Source organism: Lithobates pipiens, unplaced genomic scaffold (assembly GCF_037356315.1).
Source record: "Lithobates pipiens isolate NorthernLeopardFrog02 unplaced genomic scaffold, aLitPip1_a1.2 Scaffold_16, whole genome shotgun sequence".
Lineage (NCBI taxonomy): Eukaryota > Metazoa > Chordata > Amphibia > Anura > Ranidae > Lithobates > Lithobates pipiens.
Window position 1 is genome coordinate 355,137,271 of NW_027507748.1, and position 19,515 is coordinate 355,156,785.

General features: G+C 43.9%; 1 protein-coding gene across 3 annotated transcripts in view; it reads left to right on the plus strand.

Moving 5' to 3' along the window:
- Nucleotides 1-19,515, plus strand: part of CSMD2 (CUB and Sushi multiple domains 2) — a 1,348,498-nt gene that overhangs the window by 999,658 nt on the left and 329,325 nt on the right. For all 3 annotated transcript variants that reach the window (XM_077481921.1, XM_077481922.1, XM_077481923.1), the window contains 2 exons: nucleotides 7,663-7,850; nucleotides 11,740-11,928. In XM_077481921.1, the coding sequence (XP_077338047.1) occupies nucleotides 7,663-7,850; nucleotides 11,740-11,928 (377 nt within the window). The remainder of the gene's footprint in view (nucleotides 1-7,662; nucleotides 7,851-11,739; nucleotides 11,929-19,515) is intronic.

Below are 19,515 nucleotides of genomic sequence, written 5' to 3' on the forward strand. Positions count from 1 at the left end.
GGGCTCCGGCTTTGTGATTGGCCGGAGCTGCAATGACGTCACTCCGGTAATGGCACAAGCGAGCCGTTTCTTGTGCATGTGCTGATGACATCGGCACATGAGAATGCAGTGAATATCTCCTAAACTGTGAAAGTTTAGGAGAAATTCACAGTACCTACAGGCAGGGCAGGACTTAGGGTGGCTGGGGCCCCTGAGCTTGAGTCACTTTTGGGCCCTACCTTCTATACATTACTGTATTTATCAGCGTATAATAGACGCTGGTGTATAACACGCACCTCAAGTTTAGGAGGGAATGTTAAGTAAAAAAACTTTTAGGAGGGAAGTTTAAGGAAAAAATTTAATTTAAATGCCCATCAATGCAGCCTTATCCGTGTCCATCTGCAGCCTTGCCCATCCATCTGCAGCCTTGTCCAGTCTCATTGCAGCCTTGTCAGTGTCATTGCAGCCTTGTCAGTGTAGCCTTGTCATTTTCAGACTTTTCAGTGTAGCCTGGTCATTTGCAGCATTGCCCCAGTGTCATTTGCAGCCTTGTCATTGCAGTCTTGAAGTTTAAAAATGAAAATTGTGTCCTCTCGGCAGCTCTCGGGTCCTCTCAGTGGCTCTTGGGTCCTCTCGGTGGCTCTCGTCGTCTCTCAGGTCGTCTCGACGGCTCTTGGGTCCTCTCGGCAGTTCTCGGGTCCTCTCACAGTCCCGAGCGGAGCCGAGTGTACTTGGCTTGGCTCACATGCACGCCCAATCCCTGTGTTATGTCCATCATAAGGTGGGACTGGGTGTCACTGTGAGCGGAGCCGAGCTGAGTACACTCAGCTATGTATCTCGGCGGGGCCTCTATTGGGCGGGGCCCATGGGCTTGAGCCCTGTCAAGCCCAATAGTAAGTCCGGCCCTGCCTACAGGTAAGCCTTATTATAGGTATACCTGTAGGTAAAAGTGGTTGTACAGGGTTTACAACCATTTTAAAGCACCTGTGCAAGATGGCCTGTTGGGGGTCCTCGAGGACAGGGTTGAGAACCACTGATCTGGAGAATGTAGAGAACCCAAGAATAGAATAAGCCATATCAATTGCCACTTGTGCTAAAAGGTTGTAAAATGTTTCATCAAAATTAAACGTTTATTTGTCTAACTGAATAAAAATACCCTTGCGTACATCCCCAAAACACACACCAAAGTAGATTGAGGGATATAACTAGTAAAGAACAAACAAAGGGGGCAAGGCATTATAAGACTGCTATCAGAAGACACTAGTGCGTGTGGAGAAGAAATGAAGGTCAGAAGACTGAAAATAGCAAAGCAAGCAAAATTTGTCAAGACCAGTTAATGGATGTTTTACCACAATAAAATGAACAGCAATATATGTGGCAAAACAGTATGTTCCCCATATACATTTATGTAATTTTAGGACAGTTATAGTTAAAATATATACAGTAAATAATGGCAAATGCAGGGGGTTTTGTATTTGAACATTTCTTAATTTAGTATTACACAAGCAAAAAGTGTGCTCAATCTAGAACAGCACAAAGGGGATATTACAAACATAAATGACGATACACTATATTGTCAAAAGTTTTGGAACGTCTGCCTCTACACGCACATGATCTTTAATGGCACCCCAGTTTTAGTCCATCTACTTTTCTGGAAGGCTGTCCACAAGGTTTAGGAGTGTGTCTATGGGATTGATTGACCATTCTTCCAGAACTACATTTGTGAGGTCAGGCACTGATGTTGACGAGTAGGTCAAGGAGTGTGAATACCCCTTCTTGGACCCTTATTTTCTCATTGATTAAGACCTGTTCTGTTAAACAAGAGTGCACTGTATTTAACAGCTTTCCTAAGGTGATAAAAATAGGACACTGATTCTACTTTAGGAACCAATTAATTTCAATAAGCTAAGCTCAAGTTTAGACCAAAGCATTTTTCTTTCTTTCTTTTTTTTTTTTTAAGAAGCAAATGTCATAATTTAAACTTCTTTAATTACTGCTGTCCACAATAATGGCATGTTGGCTTTGTATGAGGATCAATAAAAGATCAAGCAGAAAAAGGAAAAACAAGAGGGAGTGATCTTTCATGGTCCGTGAGGAAAAGATAAACATTGTTCCCTATTGGATTTTTTTTACTGTGTCTTTATTCTACATCTTTTTTCTTAATGTTAGCATTATGTTGTTTAAAGTTGTATTGATTTATTTTAATTAGAGCTGTAATGGAGTAATGGAAAGTTTGGTGCTTCCTATTAGAACAAATGGTTCAAAATATGTGCCAATTTAAATCAAGATGTAAACATTTAGGTTTTATAATGGGGCATCAACATGACAGCTCAATAATTCCAGGTAAGTGTAAAAGAAAGGTTAAGCAGATTTTTCTGATCTCAAACTGTCCGCAACAATTGTCTCCATATTTCACAATGTAAGATCTAGCTGATGTAATTATTGTATAGACAAATGACTAGTTTTATATAATATTGCAGACTCAAACCCACAGAAAACTTCACAGGGTTAAAGGTTGGTATTGAGAGCCCGACTTTAGTCCAATTGACTAACTGACCACCTCTGTGCAGTTGGTTTTGCACAGAGAAGTCCAGATCCTCCTCTTCTCAGGTCCTACTTTGCTGCTCCTTGCCCCTCCCTCCTTTGAGAGACTTTCAGCCAGCAGCTTATTACAGGTTGTCACCCAAGCTGAGTCATAGCTCTATGTATCCATTCAGACATGGAGCCCCAACATGGCCCCACCCTGTCTCTCCCCTGATTGGCTGACTGACTTTGATTGACAGCTGCGGGAGAAAATAGTGCCGCTGATCTGTCTCAGTTAATCAGGAGGAGTGTACTGGATGGCTGAGGGGATCATGGATATTGCTGGAGAGAGAAGGAGGTCAGGTAGGTAATTGGGGGGTGCTGGGTAGACTTCTACACACAGAAGGTTTTTTATCTTATCTTTCTAGCCAAATGTTTTTTGGCTAGAATGCATTAAGATAAAAAACTTCTGCCTTTACAACTCCTTTAAGCCAATACAACTCTGTATTGATAATGTACAGGGGAGGACTGGGCAGGAGTGCACTTGCTTCCAAAGTCAGCAAAAATATGATATGTTGGGCTGGTGATGGAACTACTTCACTATTCAGGCATTAGTCAGTGCGGAACTAACAGCTAGCCACACATATTGGGGATTATATAGCTATATGTTACGGGTCCACGCCAGTGATCGGAGCATTTGGTTTAAAGTAATCATCTAACTGAATATCAAAGCCACAAAGGAAGTTGATGCTGGGAGATGTGAAAAGGTGTGTCACCAAAAAAAAACATGTTCTTTAGGAACAGCCACTGTTCACCATGCCAACCAAAACTATATTGGCATGACATACTTTGTATGGCAAGCTTTATAAGCCCTCAAAAAAACTACTTTGAAAGGGCCACTTGGCTTTAGTTACTCTCTAGGTCAATAATTTCTATGCTCCTATGACTATGTAATTTAGTGGAGAAGTCCTGTATATAGGTGACTTTACTAGCAAGATCTTACCATATAGCATTTCAGTAGAACATAGCACACCCTGTTCACCTTGCCATAAGTCAGCGTTAATAGCAACCACATGTTTATAGAGCTGGGTTTTATCACCAACACAGTATGAGAAGAGAACATTATAATGGCAGAGGCTGAACTTGACACCGAGGCAGAGAGCTAAAAGACCAAAAAGATACTCCAAATGGAGAAAAGTTAGGATTAACTGGTGGGCTACCTGACAGACACTCAAAAGACTGATACTTGGAAAATGGTGAGAGTCAACGCAGGAAAAAACTTGACTGAAGAAATGGAGATGTCTGGGGACAGTACTGTGTCAAGAAAGAACCAGACAACAAGACAGGTAATCAGATAATAAACAGGAAAACTGGCAGGGCCACCAGGACTGAGGCAAAAAAAAGCATGTAGTGTGTCAGATGAGTTATGCACAAAGATCAGGGAAAAATAAATACTGAGGCTTAGTTCACACTGGAACCCGATGCCGATTTCACAGGAACACTGTGCATCCCTATTATCTGGTTCAGGGACAAATCAGTGCTGAATCGTTGCCTGAATTCTGCCCCAAAACATAGTCGAAGACGCACAGCGTTTCTGTGCAGTGCGCTCCACAGCCACCCAGGAGATATGTGAACCGGTTCCATAGAGAGCCAGTCACATTCTCCTGCTATGCGAAATGGATGCGGAGAAATACACATCCAATTTGCATAGGTGTGAACCCAGCCTAAAGGGGAATAAGCATGAGAGTGAACTAAATTTGCCAGGGGTAGAAGACAGAGAACGGGAGGCACATGGTAAGGTGTAGCTAATATAGCCAAATTCAGCAATAGCAGTGCAAAGAGAAGAAAGGAAGTGAATTAGAAGGCTTTTCAAGCACTAAACCCATTATACAGGATCTATGTACACAGAAACAAGAGAAATCTTCAACGTCAAGAACAGGATCTATAAATTCACCCAAGAGCAAAAACAACTTGTCAGCAGGAGTTGGAACATAAGGTTGTCCAAGCAAAATCAAAGTCACAGGGTATAGAAGCTTTTCAGGAAAGGAACTAAGATTGTTCTAGGAGATCAGCAGTACATGTTGGGAAAGAGTATCTTCAAGAGAAGACAGGTTAGAGCGCTAAAAAGATGAGCAGGCATTAGTAGTCAAGAGAACAACACAGAGGATACACCACACCCACAGAAAGGCAATGAACCAAGAAAAAATTTACCCAGAAACATCACCAAACTGATGTTTGACACTTTCCTGGGTTCAGTGAGCTGGCGCTGGAGTAGTGTTTGCACAATAAATAATTTTGTGTATACATTTTCATGTTTGATGTACCAGAAATCCTGTTACTTGTGTTCATAACACTAGACATCTACATTTTTGCTTAGGGTATCTGGTTTCTGGAATCCAGCATATTTGTGTCCCTGGCTGCATAACAGCCATAGGATTTATTTCAATCATCTCTGTTTCCCAACAGGACTGCAGGTTCAAAATGTTTCATTGCTTAATTCTGGCTGGCATAGAGAAATGTATTATATTATACACGGTTTTTGTCTCAATGCTTAGAAAAGGTATTGTTGTTGAATGCGTTCTGTGACAGTATCATGTGCTTAAAGTAAGATCAGTGCCCAACCTAAGAAACTGCAAGTTAGTCTCTATGTATGCAACATGCTGCCCTACAGGGGCATAGCTATAGAGGGTGCAAGAGTCACGATAGCGACTCTGCCCCAGGCTGCAGGGGGCCCGTGCGGCTCCCCTGTCAGTTTTGTATACACTTTTGTGAGCTGGAGTTGGGGGCAGAGCTGGGAAGTAGAGCTGGTGGTCCTAGGTATGGAAGACTGGTTGCCTCTTGACTTTACACTCTGGATGCAGCTAGCACCAGGCTGGATAGGAGGGCTGGCAGGGTGGCCTATAGGAGAACTGATCCTGCTGCTGCAGCCGTTGAAAGACCTGCAGGAGACAGGAGGAGAACATGGGAGATTAGTTCTCCTATAGGCCGCCCCGCCAGCCCTCCTATCCAGCCTGGTGCTAGCTGCATCCAGAGTGTAAAGTCAAGAGGCAACCAGGTCTTTCAACGGCTGCAGGATCGGTTCTCCTATATGCAGTCCCGCCCACCCTCCTATCCAGCCAAGTGGCAAGCAGTCATCCGTACCCAAGACCGCCAGCTCTGCCTCCCAACTCTGCCCCCCTAACCCCCGACCCTGGCTCCGCTTCCTTTCTCAAGTATGTTCCCACCGCCAGAATGGTAGGAGAAAATCTCCCTGCCCAAGGCTGCTCCTGGTAAGCCACAAACTCTCTGTCACAGCAGAGAGTAAAATAATGCACTGCCCAGTGAATATAGTGTTCTAGGTGTACTGCTATCACTCTGCTCCCTCCCATACTACCCCCCTCCCATTATGCTGCCCCCCCCCCCCCCCACACTGCCCTCCATTGCCTCCCTCCCATCAAAAACTGTAAAAATAAATAAAAAAAAACTATACCTTTTTTTTATAAAAAATACAATTCTAAAATAAAATGTTAAATAATAAAAAAATTTAAAAAACGACTGACCCCATTCTCTGCCCTACTGACTACGTCCACTGCACTACTGACCCTGTTCACTGCTCTACTGACACTGTCCACTGATCTACTGACCATGTCCACTGCCCTACTGACACCGTCCACCGCCCTACTGACCACATCCACTGCTCTACTGACCCCGTCCACTGCCCTATCGACCACATCCACTGCCCTACTGACACCATCCACCACCCTTCTGACCATGTCCACTGCCCTACTGACCATGTCCACTGCCCTACTGACCCAGTCCATTGCTCTACTGACCACATCCACTGCCCTACTAACACCGTTCACTGCCCTACTGACCCCGTTCACTGCCCTACTGACACCGTCCACTGCCCTACTGACCATGTCCACTGACCTACTGATCCATCCACGCCATACTGACCATGTCCACCGCCCTACTGACCACATCCACCGCCCTACTGACCACAACCACCACCCTACTGACCACGTCCACTGCCCTGCTGACCATGTCCACTGCCCTACTGACCACATCCACTGCCCTACTGACCATGTCCACTGCCCTACTGACCACGTCCACTGCCCTACTGACCATGTCCACTGCTCTACTGACTGACATCATTCCCAGTCCACACTGATGCCACTGGCCGAACTAGGGTTGCAAAGGTTGCACTTGTCACTGGGCCTGGGCCTTCCGCCACCATGGTGAAGCCCAAGACTGAAGGACTGCACAACATGTGAAAGGGATCCGCTGTGGGCCATTAAGGGTCATGGGATCAGTTGGAATGGCTTTGGGCTCAGAGGGAATGGCTCAGGTCGGAGGTCGGCGGGCCCTTCATGATTTCTTGCACCAGGGCCCTGACGGTTCTAGCTATGCCTCTGCTGCCCTACATACACATTTGCAAGAGAAATTGGAGATGGCTTTACATTTCCTGAAATATGAGGGTCCTTTCAGCATTATCTTGACACACTGTATACAGTATTTACTGAACATCATAAAAATTGTTCAAACGTATCCCAGTAGAAAGAAACAACATTTAAAAATGATCATTGTTTGCAAATTGTGTGGCTTGGTGCTGCCCCTGCCCTAACCTCTAGCACACAAGTGCCATTATGTTAAATATAGCTCTAGCTCAGCTATGGGAAAAGATTGGGGCAAGCCTTTATGATGTCAGCTGTATACTAATATTCAGAAAACTGTGAAAAATGATGAAAGATCATCATGCAGTCAGCCTTTACAGGTAGTTTTATATAGTTACATAGTTAGTTAGTTCATAGTTAGTTTTAACCAATTTAATTTAAAATCATACACATTCTAATAGACATCACATTCATGAAAGTTATATGGCCGGTATGCAGAAAAGTAGTATCTTAAAACTAGATGCGTGATGACAGGATGCATTCTACAGGTAGTAACACCATATTTGATTGTTAAGTATTTGGTAAGGGATAAGTGGCATTGATTTTGGTTGACTTCAGCAATGCACAGTTCCAATAAATTATAAAACAATAATGGTGTAATATCTGTAGTGATATGGAGATAATATCAGAACTGCAGAATGCTGTCTTTTGGCCCTATTATTACTACCTATAAAAAAAAGTATTTAGCTCAAATGTAACCTATTTTATTCTTATTGTGTTTACGCAGATTTAAGACAGAGGTAAACTATGATACCCTGGAAGTAAGAGATGGAAAGTCATATTCGTCTCCATTGATTGGGGTGTATGATGGCACACAGGTCCCACAGTTCCTGATCAGCACCAGCAATTTCCTTTATCTTCTCTTCACTACTGACAAAAGCCACTCTGATGTCGGCTTTCAAATACGCTATGAAAGTAAGCCACTACTCTGCATGCCTTGTATGTGTTCTATATAAAATGCTTGCATCTTAGCAAGGGACAGAATTTCTTCAATTTCTACTGAATTCAAGGCAGTACTATTGATTGAAGATGAAAAGAGCTGAGCAGCCTGTATTTGATTAAACATAATTACCCCCACCCTGTGCACAGAATGAATATGCAAGCAGGTCTTGCAGGAATTGTTCATTTGTGTATCTAAAAAGCTCAGCGGGCAGGGCAGGGCACACCTCAAATATAGAGAAATTGGTGGCATTGTGTTAGCTGCGCTGCTGAAAAGTGTTTGGAGAACCTAAATCTATTAGAAGCCGTTCCGCACTCTGCAGTCTGATCATCTTTATTGATTTTCTTTTACCATAACAACTGGAGTAATGACTTCTGGACAGGATTATTGAATAAAAAGCTGCTTTTATTTCTTCTTAATTTGGATTCTTTCTCCCCTCTCTTGAATGAGAGCTGCCAAGAAACCTTTTCCCATAGTACTTTTTTCTTTCTCTCCCTGCAGGAGCATTTCTCTTTCTTATTTTTCCAATAAAGTAGTGATGGATGTTTTTCATGGCTATGTATTTCAAATCAATTTTCTTTTACTTACCAGAAAGTTTAGAGCCATGCACGTGTATGTACAAAGGTAGAAATGCGCAATGTTTACAGTGCTATGGTTACGGCCATGTTTCTGTGATAGACACAAGGGTGCCATTTGGAAACGTTATGCCTTTGTTCACTTTACTCTTACAGAATCTACAGGTAAACATATAGAGCAGGGGTGTCAAAATCAAATTCTTCGGGGGCCGTACTCTGCGTACAGAGGGCAGGGGTCAGGATTGCACTATGTACAGAGTGCAGGGGTCAGGATTGCACTACGTACAGAGTGCAGGGGTCAGGATTGCGCTACATACAAAGTACAGGGGTCAGGATTTCGCCCCCATAGAGTGCAGGGGTCAGGATTGCGCTATGTACAGTGGTCAGGATTGTGCTACATAGAGTGCAGGGGTCAGGATTGTGCTACGTACAGAGTGGAGCGGTCAGGAGTGTACTATACAGTGTGCACCATCCTCCTCCTTGGTTGTGACCTCTGCACCCATCACTCTCCTCCCATCCCCCCACTTCTGCACACATCTGCCTCCACATGCCCCCCCCCCAAGTTTACTCACATCTGCACTCTCTTCTACTTTCCTACCTGGCCTAGCTTTGGTACCTCCCTGTATAGACGGCTCCCCCTTTGTATTAGGCTATAAGTTAGTACTTCCCTCTAGGGCGGATTTCTGTGTTCAGTATCAGTACTAAATAAGCAGCACAACACTGTCCCTTCAACAACACAAGTGCTTAAAAAGCCTGCCCTCAGGACGCAACCCGCTGGATGGAAAAAAAACAGAGCTGTCAGCAATCACTCGCTGGAGGGACTGGGGATCTGAGAGAGCGGAGGCGGAGACAGAGCAGCGGTGGAGGCAGAGACAGAGCGGCATCAGAGGCAGAGACAGAGCGACAGCAGATGCAAAGCTGAGGCGGGGTGGAGCCAGAGCGGAGACGGTGATGGAGGCGGAGACAGAGTGGATGGGAGATGTTTACTCTAATGCCGCATACACACGATCGGAATTTTGGTCTGAAAAAGGTCTGATGGTTTTCCGACCTTGAGATGGAATTCCACTCAAGCTGTCTTGCATACACACGGCCACACCAAATTCCAACCATCAAGAACGTGGTGATGTGCAACACGTACGACTGGACTAGAAAAAGGAAGTTCAATACCCAGTAGCCAATAGTAGCCAATAGCTTCCATCTCGTAGTTGAATCTGAGCATGTGTTGTTTTTGCACGTCAGAATTGCATACACACGATTGGAATTTCCGAAAGTTTTTCCGTCTGGAAACATGCTCTCAAATTTCTGCTGGCAGGAATTCGGCCAGCTAAATTCCAATGGAGCCTACACACGGTCGCAATTTCTAAATTAAAAGATCTCATCGGTCTTTTGCTGGCCGCAATTCTGATTGTGTGTACACGGCATCACTAAAACCGGCCGCGCATGCGCTAATACAAAGCCGCACCGCTCGCGAGACTGAGGAGGATGTTTTCCCTTGTTGCCTTGGATACCTGCAGAGAAAAAGAGGTAGTGGCCAGAAGCTGCTGTGCGGGCCATATGACAAGGCCTGGCAAGCCAGATTCGGCCCGCAGGCCTTGTGTTTGCCACCAGTGATATAGAGGATAAATGAAGGGAATGTGATATGCACTGCAGATTGCTGAGCGAATCTTAATGTCCTTTAAAAAAAAACACATTTGTCAGAAGAATTCTTACATTTTATTGGACTGAACTTCAATAACATCTGGTAAAAACTACTCTTTAATAGGGAAATATCGCTTATCGTAACATTCCCCCAATTTATGCCCTAACAAAGGGTATATTTTCCCACATATTCAACCAAAAATATTTACAGTTCACATAGCTTAGGCCCCTTTCACACTGGGGCGGTGCGGGCGTCGGCGGTAAAGCGCCGCTATTTTTAGCGGCGCTTTACCGTCGTTTTAGCGGCGGTCTGCGGGCACTAGCGTGGTGGTTTTAACCCCCGCTAGCGGCCAAAAAAGGGTTAAAACCGCCCGCAAAGCGCCGCTGCAGTGGCGCTTTACCGGCGGTATTGCCGCGCTGTCCCATTGATTTCAATGGGTAGGAGCGGTTTAGGAGCGGTGAATACACCGCTCCTTCACCGCTCCAAAGATGCAGCTAGCAGGACTTATTTCACTGTCCTGCCAGCGCACCACTCCAGTGTGAAAGCCCTCCGGCTTTCACACTGGAGTGAAAGGGGCCGTTTTTTTTCAGGCGCTACACAGGCGCTATTTTTAGCGCTGTAACGCCTGAAAACCGCCCCAGTGTGAAAGGGGCCTTAGTCTCAAGTAGTGAGATTGAATTTTGCAATGAAAATAAAATTATTGAGATTGGAGACCTGCTGACACCTATTACCTGTATGATTCTATGGTAATCCTCTTTTTACATGGCATCATGAATTGAAGAGCTGATTTGTACTCTTTAGCAACCCTGGCACCTAGAAATGGTTGTTTTTTTGCAGCTTATCTTCACTGAAATGCAAATAGAGGATCATATTGTTCTTTCTTCCTTGTCCCCTTTAGGGTTTTTGCTGCAGACAAACTCCAGTAACACCCACACTAGCTGATTGCACATTAACCCTTGGACATGCCCATTCAGCATTGTTCACTCGCCCCACAAATATTTGACAGCATTACATACATGAAAATATAATTGAGAAAAATAGCAGTTAGCCCACCCGCATATTGATGCTAGAGCTATAGATAAATAGGAGCTGTCATGTGACCCATACTTAAAAAAAAACAATTTTCAGGTTCTTTGGCACTTACAATCTGGCTGGGTTCGTTTCTGAGCACATTAATATTGAGGAGGACTAGAATAAATGAGCAGCAATCTAGTACGTGAACAACAATGGGATATATTTTTATATTTCTACTATCACAAGAAATAAATCACTTCCTCTAGTAAGATGAAAGTTATGCATATACAATGTTTTTTTATGCATTTATCCTGGTCACTCATTTGTTGTATAAGGATTTATCATACTTCAGCTTTATTTCTTTTAAGCTGAAAACAACTGACTGATTCTGATTTTGGTGTGTGTAAGAATTGAGTGGCCTTCATAGGCATCTGTCAAGTTGATGCATATCCTGTCTTTGGGGAAAATTTTCCTCCAGGCTAAGGTGAGCCTGGTGCAATCAGTTTTATTGGACAGGGAATATATACATACATAACAGGCTGTGGAATTAATTTGGGTCTAAACTATTTGCTGTTCAGTGATACATATCACTCTTACATTAATAAACATGCACACATTCTTGTCTCGTTCTCACAGCGGTAAAACTGCAATCAGACCACTGCCTCGATCCAGGAATCCCTGTTAATGGTCAACGACATGGCAATGATTTCTACGTGGGTGCCCTTGTGACTTTCAGCTGTGATCCAGGTTATACACTCAGTGATGACCAAGCATTGGAGTGTGAACCAAATTTTCAGTGGAGCAGAGCTCTGCCTAGCTGTGAAGGTATGAACCAATTTAAATCCTTTTTACAAAAAAGGATTCATTTTTGGTGAATAATTCCCTCCAGTGGATGATACGGTAAGTATAATTACACTTTAAAATGTTTTGATTAGTCTTGCAAAGTTCTGAAGCAAAACTTGCTGATGATGCAGATAAAGACAAGAAAGAGTGGTCATGGGACTTTAAATGAGGTGGGTCACAGACTAGGCACAACTAGGATACAATTGATAATTTATTAAAAATTAATGATATACAAAAATACGTAAAAAAAACAATATATCTATAGAAAAAGTCGTATAAACATTAGCAGTAAAAAGATCCATATATAATGAGACACTTTACGTATATAATAATCATGAAGCTATCACAACCAAATGCACAATTGTTCCTTAATGAGTAAATATATTTTAGCATCTATGGATCTCTACACGTTTTGTGGATCTCACTAGGGTCTACTCATCAGGAGTTTGATGCAGCAATTAATCTATGATATATATATAATACTTTCAGAATTTTTTTACTAAATTAAAAATAAATAAATCAATAAAAAAATAAATTAATAGATAAATAGATCAAAAATGAATAAATGGATAAATAAATAAACAAATGTTTACTAGTTACACATCAAATCAATTAGTGGGCCCAGCTTTGAGGAGGAGAGGAAGGCACCGATAAACCACCCAAAAATGACCAATGGGGAAAGGAGCCGGGGTAAACAAGAGCAAGACCCCAGGTGCGGTAATTAGGGTGTATGAACACAGTAAACCAGATGATTCTAAGGAGAAAAATGTGTTTGAGTGTATGGCATAACAAAATAATGAATAAATGGGTCTGGTATTGTGTGCAGTGGATACAGATACACTGGTAATCAATCAAAGTGGAAAGTGAACACCTATGTGAACTTGTGTATAATGGAATGGAGAGTGCAGCGAGAACACCAAACCATAGCTGAATATCAAACACAATAGCGTAAATCTGAGTGGAAAGATTGAGGAGAGGAAAAAACAAAACAAAAGTGAAATAAACAAGCTAAAAAGGAAAAAGAACAAATAACTTTGCAGGGTAAAACCTGTGAATAGGTAGCAAGTGCTGAATATAATCAACATGATTACCTCCACAAGGAGCAATGTGCAAATGGAGGTCATGACTTACCCAGGCTGATATATCCCCACAGCGGCCCACCAACGTCATGCAGACACCACAGGTGGAGGGCCGTTAATTGATCCGGCACCTGGTACGTGCACCGGAGACAAGTCAAAAGAGTCTGCCTTAAGTCGTCAGATGGAAGACATCACTCGGACAATGTGACACCGAGGCTGCCGCATGCCGGGTGTGTAAGCATGATGCTGAGGCGCAGCGTGACACCACCCGCCCACGCCCCAGATGGGAACAGTGACAAGGAGGGGAGGGAGGCAGCAAGCCATGCCTTATAACCCCGGGACAGGCGAGTCCCGGCGAACCATCTCATCCCCCATTGAGTCCCCCATTGAGTCCATGGCAAGAAGTGACATGGGGCATATAGAAAAAAAGAAAGATAAATAAATACATAAAAAAAAATGTTTACATACCCAACACGTGGCAGTCTCTGGGTAATGTCTTCCATCTGATGACTTATGGCAGCCTCTTTTGACCTGTCTCCGGTGCACACACTGGGTGCTGGATCCATTCACGGCCCTACACCTGCGGCGCCTGCATGATGTTGGCAGAATATGTCCACCGCTGTTCAATATATCAGGCTGGGTTAGCCATGACCTCCATTTGCACATTGCTACTTGTGGAGGTAGTCATGTGTATTATATTCAGCACTTGCTACCTATTCACGGGTATTACCCTGCAAAGTAATTTGTTCTTTTCCCCTTTTTTCTTGTTTGTTTCACTTTTTTTTTTTTTGTTTTTTTTTTCCTCTCCTCAATCTTTCCACTCACTATTGTGTTTGATATTCAGCTATGGTTTGGTGTTCTCTCTGCACTCTCCATTCCACTATTCACAAGTTTACACTTTCCACTTTGATTGATCACCAGTATATCTGTATCCACTTCACCAGACTCATTTATTCATTATTTTGTTATGCTATACACTCAAACACATTTTTCTCCTTAGAATCATCTGGTTTAGGCTACTTTCACACTGGGGTGTTGGGGGCATCGGCGGTAAAGCACTGTTATTTTCAGAGGCACTATTCGGCCACTAGTGGGGCGGTTTCAACCCCTGCTAGCAGCCGGAAAAGGGTTAAAACCACCTGCAAAGTGCCGCTGCAGTGGGGCTTTGCTGGTGCTTTGGAGGCGCTGCCCATTGATTTCAATGGGCAGGGGCGCTTTAGGAGCTGTGTGTACACCGCTCCTACAGCACTGCAAAGATGCTGCTTGCAGGATTTTTTTTTATTGTCCTGCAAGTGCACCGCTCCAGTGTGAAAGCACTCAGACTTTCACACTGGACTGAGAGGAGAGCCTCTTTATAGGAGCTATGCAGGTGCTATTTTTAGCGCTATAGCGCCTGTAAAGTGCCTCAGCGGGAAAGCAGCCTTACTGTGTTCATACACCCTAAGTACCGCACCTGGGGTCTTGTTCTTGTTTCCCCCTGGCTGCTTTGCCCATTGGCCATTTTTGGGTGGTTTATCCTTGCCTCAACCCCGTGGGAGACTATTTGTCTCGGAGCCTCCCTCGCCTCCCTGGTGCTGGACCCATTAATTGATTTGATGTGTAAGCAGTAAGGCATTTATTTATTTATTTACCCATTTATTCATTATCTATTTGTATAGTCATTTATTTTTTATTGATTTTATTTATTTTTAATTAATGTTTTTATTTTTTTGAGAGTAATATATATATATATATATATATATATATATATATATATATATATATATATATATATATATATATATATATATATATATATATATATATATATATAAATGTCATAGATGAATTGCTGCATCAAACTCCTGATAAGTGGACCCAAGTAAGATCCAGGAAATGCGTAGAGATCCAATAATACAATACATTTACTAATTTATGGACCAATTGTGCATTTTGTTGTGATATCTTCATGATTATTATATACGTATAGTGTCTCATTATATATGGATCTTTTTACTGCTAATGTATATATGACTTTTTCCATAAATATATTGCATTTTTTAACGTATTTTTGTATATCATGAATTTTTAATAAATTATCAATTGTATCCTAGTTGTGTCTAGTCTGTGACCCATCTCATTTAAAGTCCCATGACCACTCTTTTTTGTCTTTATATGTATAACCTAGGATGGAGGTGGGCCACGGTGTATGTTCCAGATAATTTTTTTCATGTTTTTGTTGATGATGCAGGCCCTATGTTGTCCTGACTTCTGCTTCTGTCATTTATCTTTCCAGGAGAGAACCATAGTAACTAACAACCTCCTCCTCCTCCCTAGTTTATTAACAATGCATAAATTCAATCTGCATTAGATGAAACATGGGGGTTTCTACTACTGAAATCATTCTGGAAATGCTAATTTTTTGGTTGTTTTGCTGACCTGTTGCAAAGCTTTTAAAGTCACTAACCTGGAACAGGTACACAGAAAGTTGAAAAGTAGGAAAGTTGGAAGAAAGTCAGGACTCCTTATCTGCATTAGTGTTCCAGGTTCGTGATTCAAAGCATGGAATTAGCTTGAAAGCCAGGCAGTCAGCAAATACAACAGGAGGTATCAGCAATGTCTGTCTCCATTAGTGATGGCCGAACGGTTCGCCCGGCGGTCGTTTCGCGGCGAATTTCCGACTTTCGCCGTCCGCGGGTTCGAACGCCTTTTTCCGTCGTTCGCCCCGGCGGACTTACGTGTTTAATGTATACAAGAACTTTAACCTTTCGTGACACGTTTATCATGTGTTACAGGACAACCAATTGAGACATGACAGCTCATGGACACTTGGACATTCCCCCTAACCTATAAATACACCCGATCCGGTGGCCATTTTACATTCTTTCTTCTGTCACTGTAGGGAAAGGATCCTGTGTGGAGTAGGGACAGAGAAAACGCTAGCTATTTGGTACACAAAAGTTCTTTTCAGGACTGGTATAGGTGTTAGGTCAGCAGCCTGAGTTTCTTTTGTCAGTTTAGATAAAGGGACAGAGCGCTGTATGCTGCTATTTTAGGGACAGCTCAGCCAGATTAGTCTTTCTTCATCATCATCATCATCATCATCATTAGCTGTTACTATCAGGTCCACAAAAGAGCTGTTCCAGCTAATCGTTCCAGCCTACTCTTTTTTGCCAATTTGTATAGGGACAGGCAGGAAGCAGTGTTGTCAGGCAGTGAGGATAATTTTAAAGACTTGCTGTTACTATTAGTTCCACAAAGGTTCTTTTCAGGACTGGTATCAGTGGTACGGTAATAGGCTTGTACACGTATAATATTCTTTCTTCCAAATATAGAAAGAATATTATACTTGACTGCTGCCCTTCTGCTGCAGTCTGCTAATCATTCACAACTCACTTGTTCCACAAAAGTTCTTATAAGGACTGGTAACTTGGTCTGTCTAGGGTGCTACGGTACATAGGCTTGGGTGCGGTACAGTCTGCTGTTCTGTAAGGACCGCTATCGGTCCACAATAGATAGGGTTGCCGTGCACTACTGCTGACCGCTGCCCTATACTGCAGCAGTCCTTCAGCGGTATAGGGACTGACGCACAGTCTGCTAAACACTAATACACAACCTGCTTGGTCCACAAAAGTTCTTATAAGGACTGGTAACTTGGTATAGGGTGCTACGGTACATAGGCCTGAGTGCGTTACAGTCTGCTGTTCTGTAAGGACCGCTATCGGTCCACAATACATAGGGTTGCCGTGCACTACTGCTGACCGCTGCCCTATACTGCAGCAGTCCTTCATTGGTATAGGGACTGACGTACAGTCTGCTAATCACTAACACACAACCTGCTTGGTCCACAAAAGTTCTTATAAGGACTGGTAACTTGGTATAGGGTGCTACGGTACATAGGCCTGAGTGCGTTACAGTCTGCTGTTCTGTAAGGACCGCTATCGGTCCACAATACATAGGGTTGCCGTGCACTACTGCTGACCGCTGCCCTATACTGCAGCAGTCCTTCAGCGGTATAGGGACTGACGCACAGTCTGCTAAACACTAACACACAACCTGCTTGGTCCACAAAAGTTCTTATAAGGACTGGTAACTTGGTATAGGGTGCTACGGTACATAGGCCTGAGTGCGTTACAGTCTGCTGTTCTGTAAGGACCGCTATCGGTCCACAATACATAGGGTTGCCGTGCACTACTGCTGACCGCTGCCCTATACTGCAGCAGTCCTTCATTGGTATAGGGACTGACGTACAGTCTGCTAATCACTAACACACAACCTGCTTGGTCCACAAAAGTTCTTATAAGGACTGGTAACTTGGTATAGGGTGCTACGGTACATAGGCCTGAGTGCGTTACAGTCTGCTGTTCTGTAAGGACCGCTATCGGTCCACAATACATAGGGTTGCCGTGCACTACTGCTGACCGCTGCCCTATACTGCAGCAGTCCTTCATTGGTATAGGGACTGACGTACAGTCTGCTAATCACTAACACACAACCTGCTTGGTCCACAAAAGTTCTTATAAGGACTGGTAACTTGGTATAGGGTGCTACGGTACATAGGCCTGAGTGCGTTACAGTCTGCTGTTCTGTAAGGACCGCTATCGGTCCACAATACATAGGGTTGCCGTGCACTACTGCTGACCGCTGCCCTATACTGCAGCAGTCCTTCAGCGGTATAGGGACTGACGCACAGTCTGCTAAACACTAACACACAACCTGCTTGGTCCACAAAAGTTCTTATAAGGACTGGTAACTTGGTATAGGGTGCTACGGTACATAGGCCTGAGTGCGTTACAGTCTGCTGTTCTGTAAGGACCGCTATCGGTCCACAATACATAGGGTTGCCGTGCACTACTGCTGACCGCTGCCCTATACTGCAGCAGTCCTTCATTGGTATAGGGACTGACGTACAGTCTGCTAATCACTAACACACAACCTGCTTGGTCCACAAAAGTTCTTATAAGGACTGGTAACTTGGTATAGGGTGCTACGGTACATAGGCCTGAGTGCGTTACAGTCTGCTGTTCTGTAAGGACCGCTATCGGTCCACAATACATAGGGTTGCCGTGCACTACTGCTGACCGCTGCCCTATACTGCAGCAGTCCTTCATTGGTATAGGGACTGACGTACAGTCTGCTAATCACTAACACACAACCTGCTTGGTCCACAAAAGTTCTTATAAGGACTGGTAACTTGGTATAGGGTGCTACGGTACATAGGCCTGAGTGCGTTACAGTCTGCTGTTCTGTAAGGACCGCTATCGGTCCACAATACATAGGGTTGCCGTGCACTACTGCTGACCGCTGCCCTATACTGCAGCAGTCCTTCAGCGGTATAGGGACTGACGCACAGTCTGCTAAACACTAACACACAACCTGCTTGGTCCACAAAAGTTCTTATAAGGACTGGTAACTTGGTATAGGGTGCTACGGTACATAGGCCTGAGTGCGTTACAGTCTGCTGTTCTGTAAGGACCGCTATCGGTCCACAATACATAGGGTTGCCGTGCACTACTGCTGACCGCTGCCCTATACTGCAGCAGTCCTTCATTGGTATAGGGACTGACGTACAGTCTGCTAATCACTAACACACAACCTGCTTGGTCCACAAAAGTTCTTATAAGGACTGGTAACTTGGTATAGGGTGCTACGGTACATAGGCCTGAGTGCGTTACAGTCTGCTGTTCTGTAAGGACCGCTATCGGTCCACAATACATAGGGTTGCCGTGCACTACTGCTGACCGCTGCCCTATACTGCAGCAGTCCTTCATTGGTATAGGGACTGACGTACAGTCTGCTAATCACTAACACACAACCTGCTTGGTCCACAAAAGTTCTTATAAGGACTGGTAACTTGGTATAGGGTGCTACGGTACATAGGCCTGAGTGCGTTACAGTCTGCTGTTCTGTAAGGACCGCTATCGGTCCACAATACATAGGGTTGCCGTGCACTACTGCTGACCGCTGCCCTATACTGCAGCAGTCCTTCAGCGGTATAGGGACTGACGCACAGTCTGCTAAACACTAACACACAACCTGCTTGGTCCACAAAAGTTCTTATAAGGACTGGTAACTTGGTATAGGGTGCTACGGTACATAGGCCTGAGTGCGTTACAGTCTGCTGTTCTGTAAGGACCGCTATCGGTCCACAATACATAGGGTTGCCGTGCACTACTGCTGACCGCTGCCCTATACTGCAGCAGTCCTTCATTGGTATAGGGACTGACGTACAGTCTGCTAATCACTAACACACAACCTGCTTGGTCCACAAAAGTTCTTATAAGGACTGGTAACTTGGTATAGGGTGCTACGGTACATAGGCCTGAGTGCGTTACAGTCTGCTGTTCTGTAAGGACCGCTATCGGTCCACAATACATAGGGTTGCCGTGCACTACTGCTGACCGCTGCCCTATACTGCAGCAGTCCTTCATTGGTATAGGGACTGACGTACAGTCTGCTAATCACTAACACACAACCTGCTTGGTCCACAAAAGTTCTTATAAGGACTGGT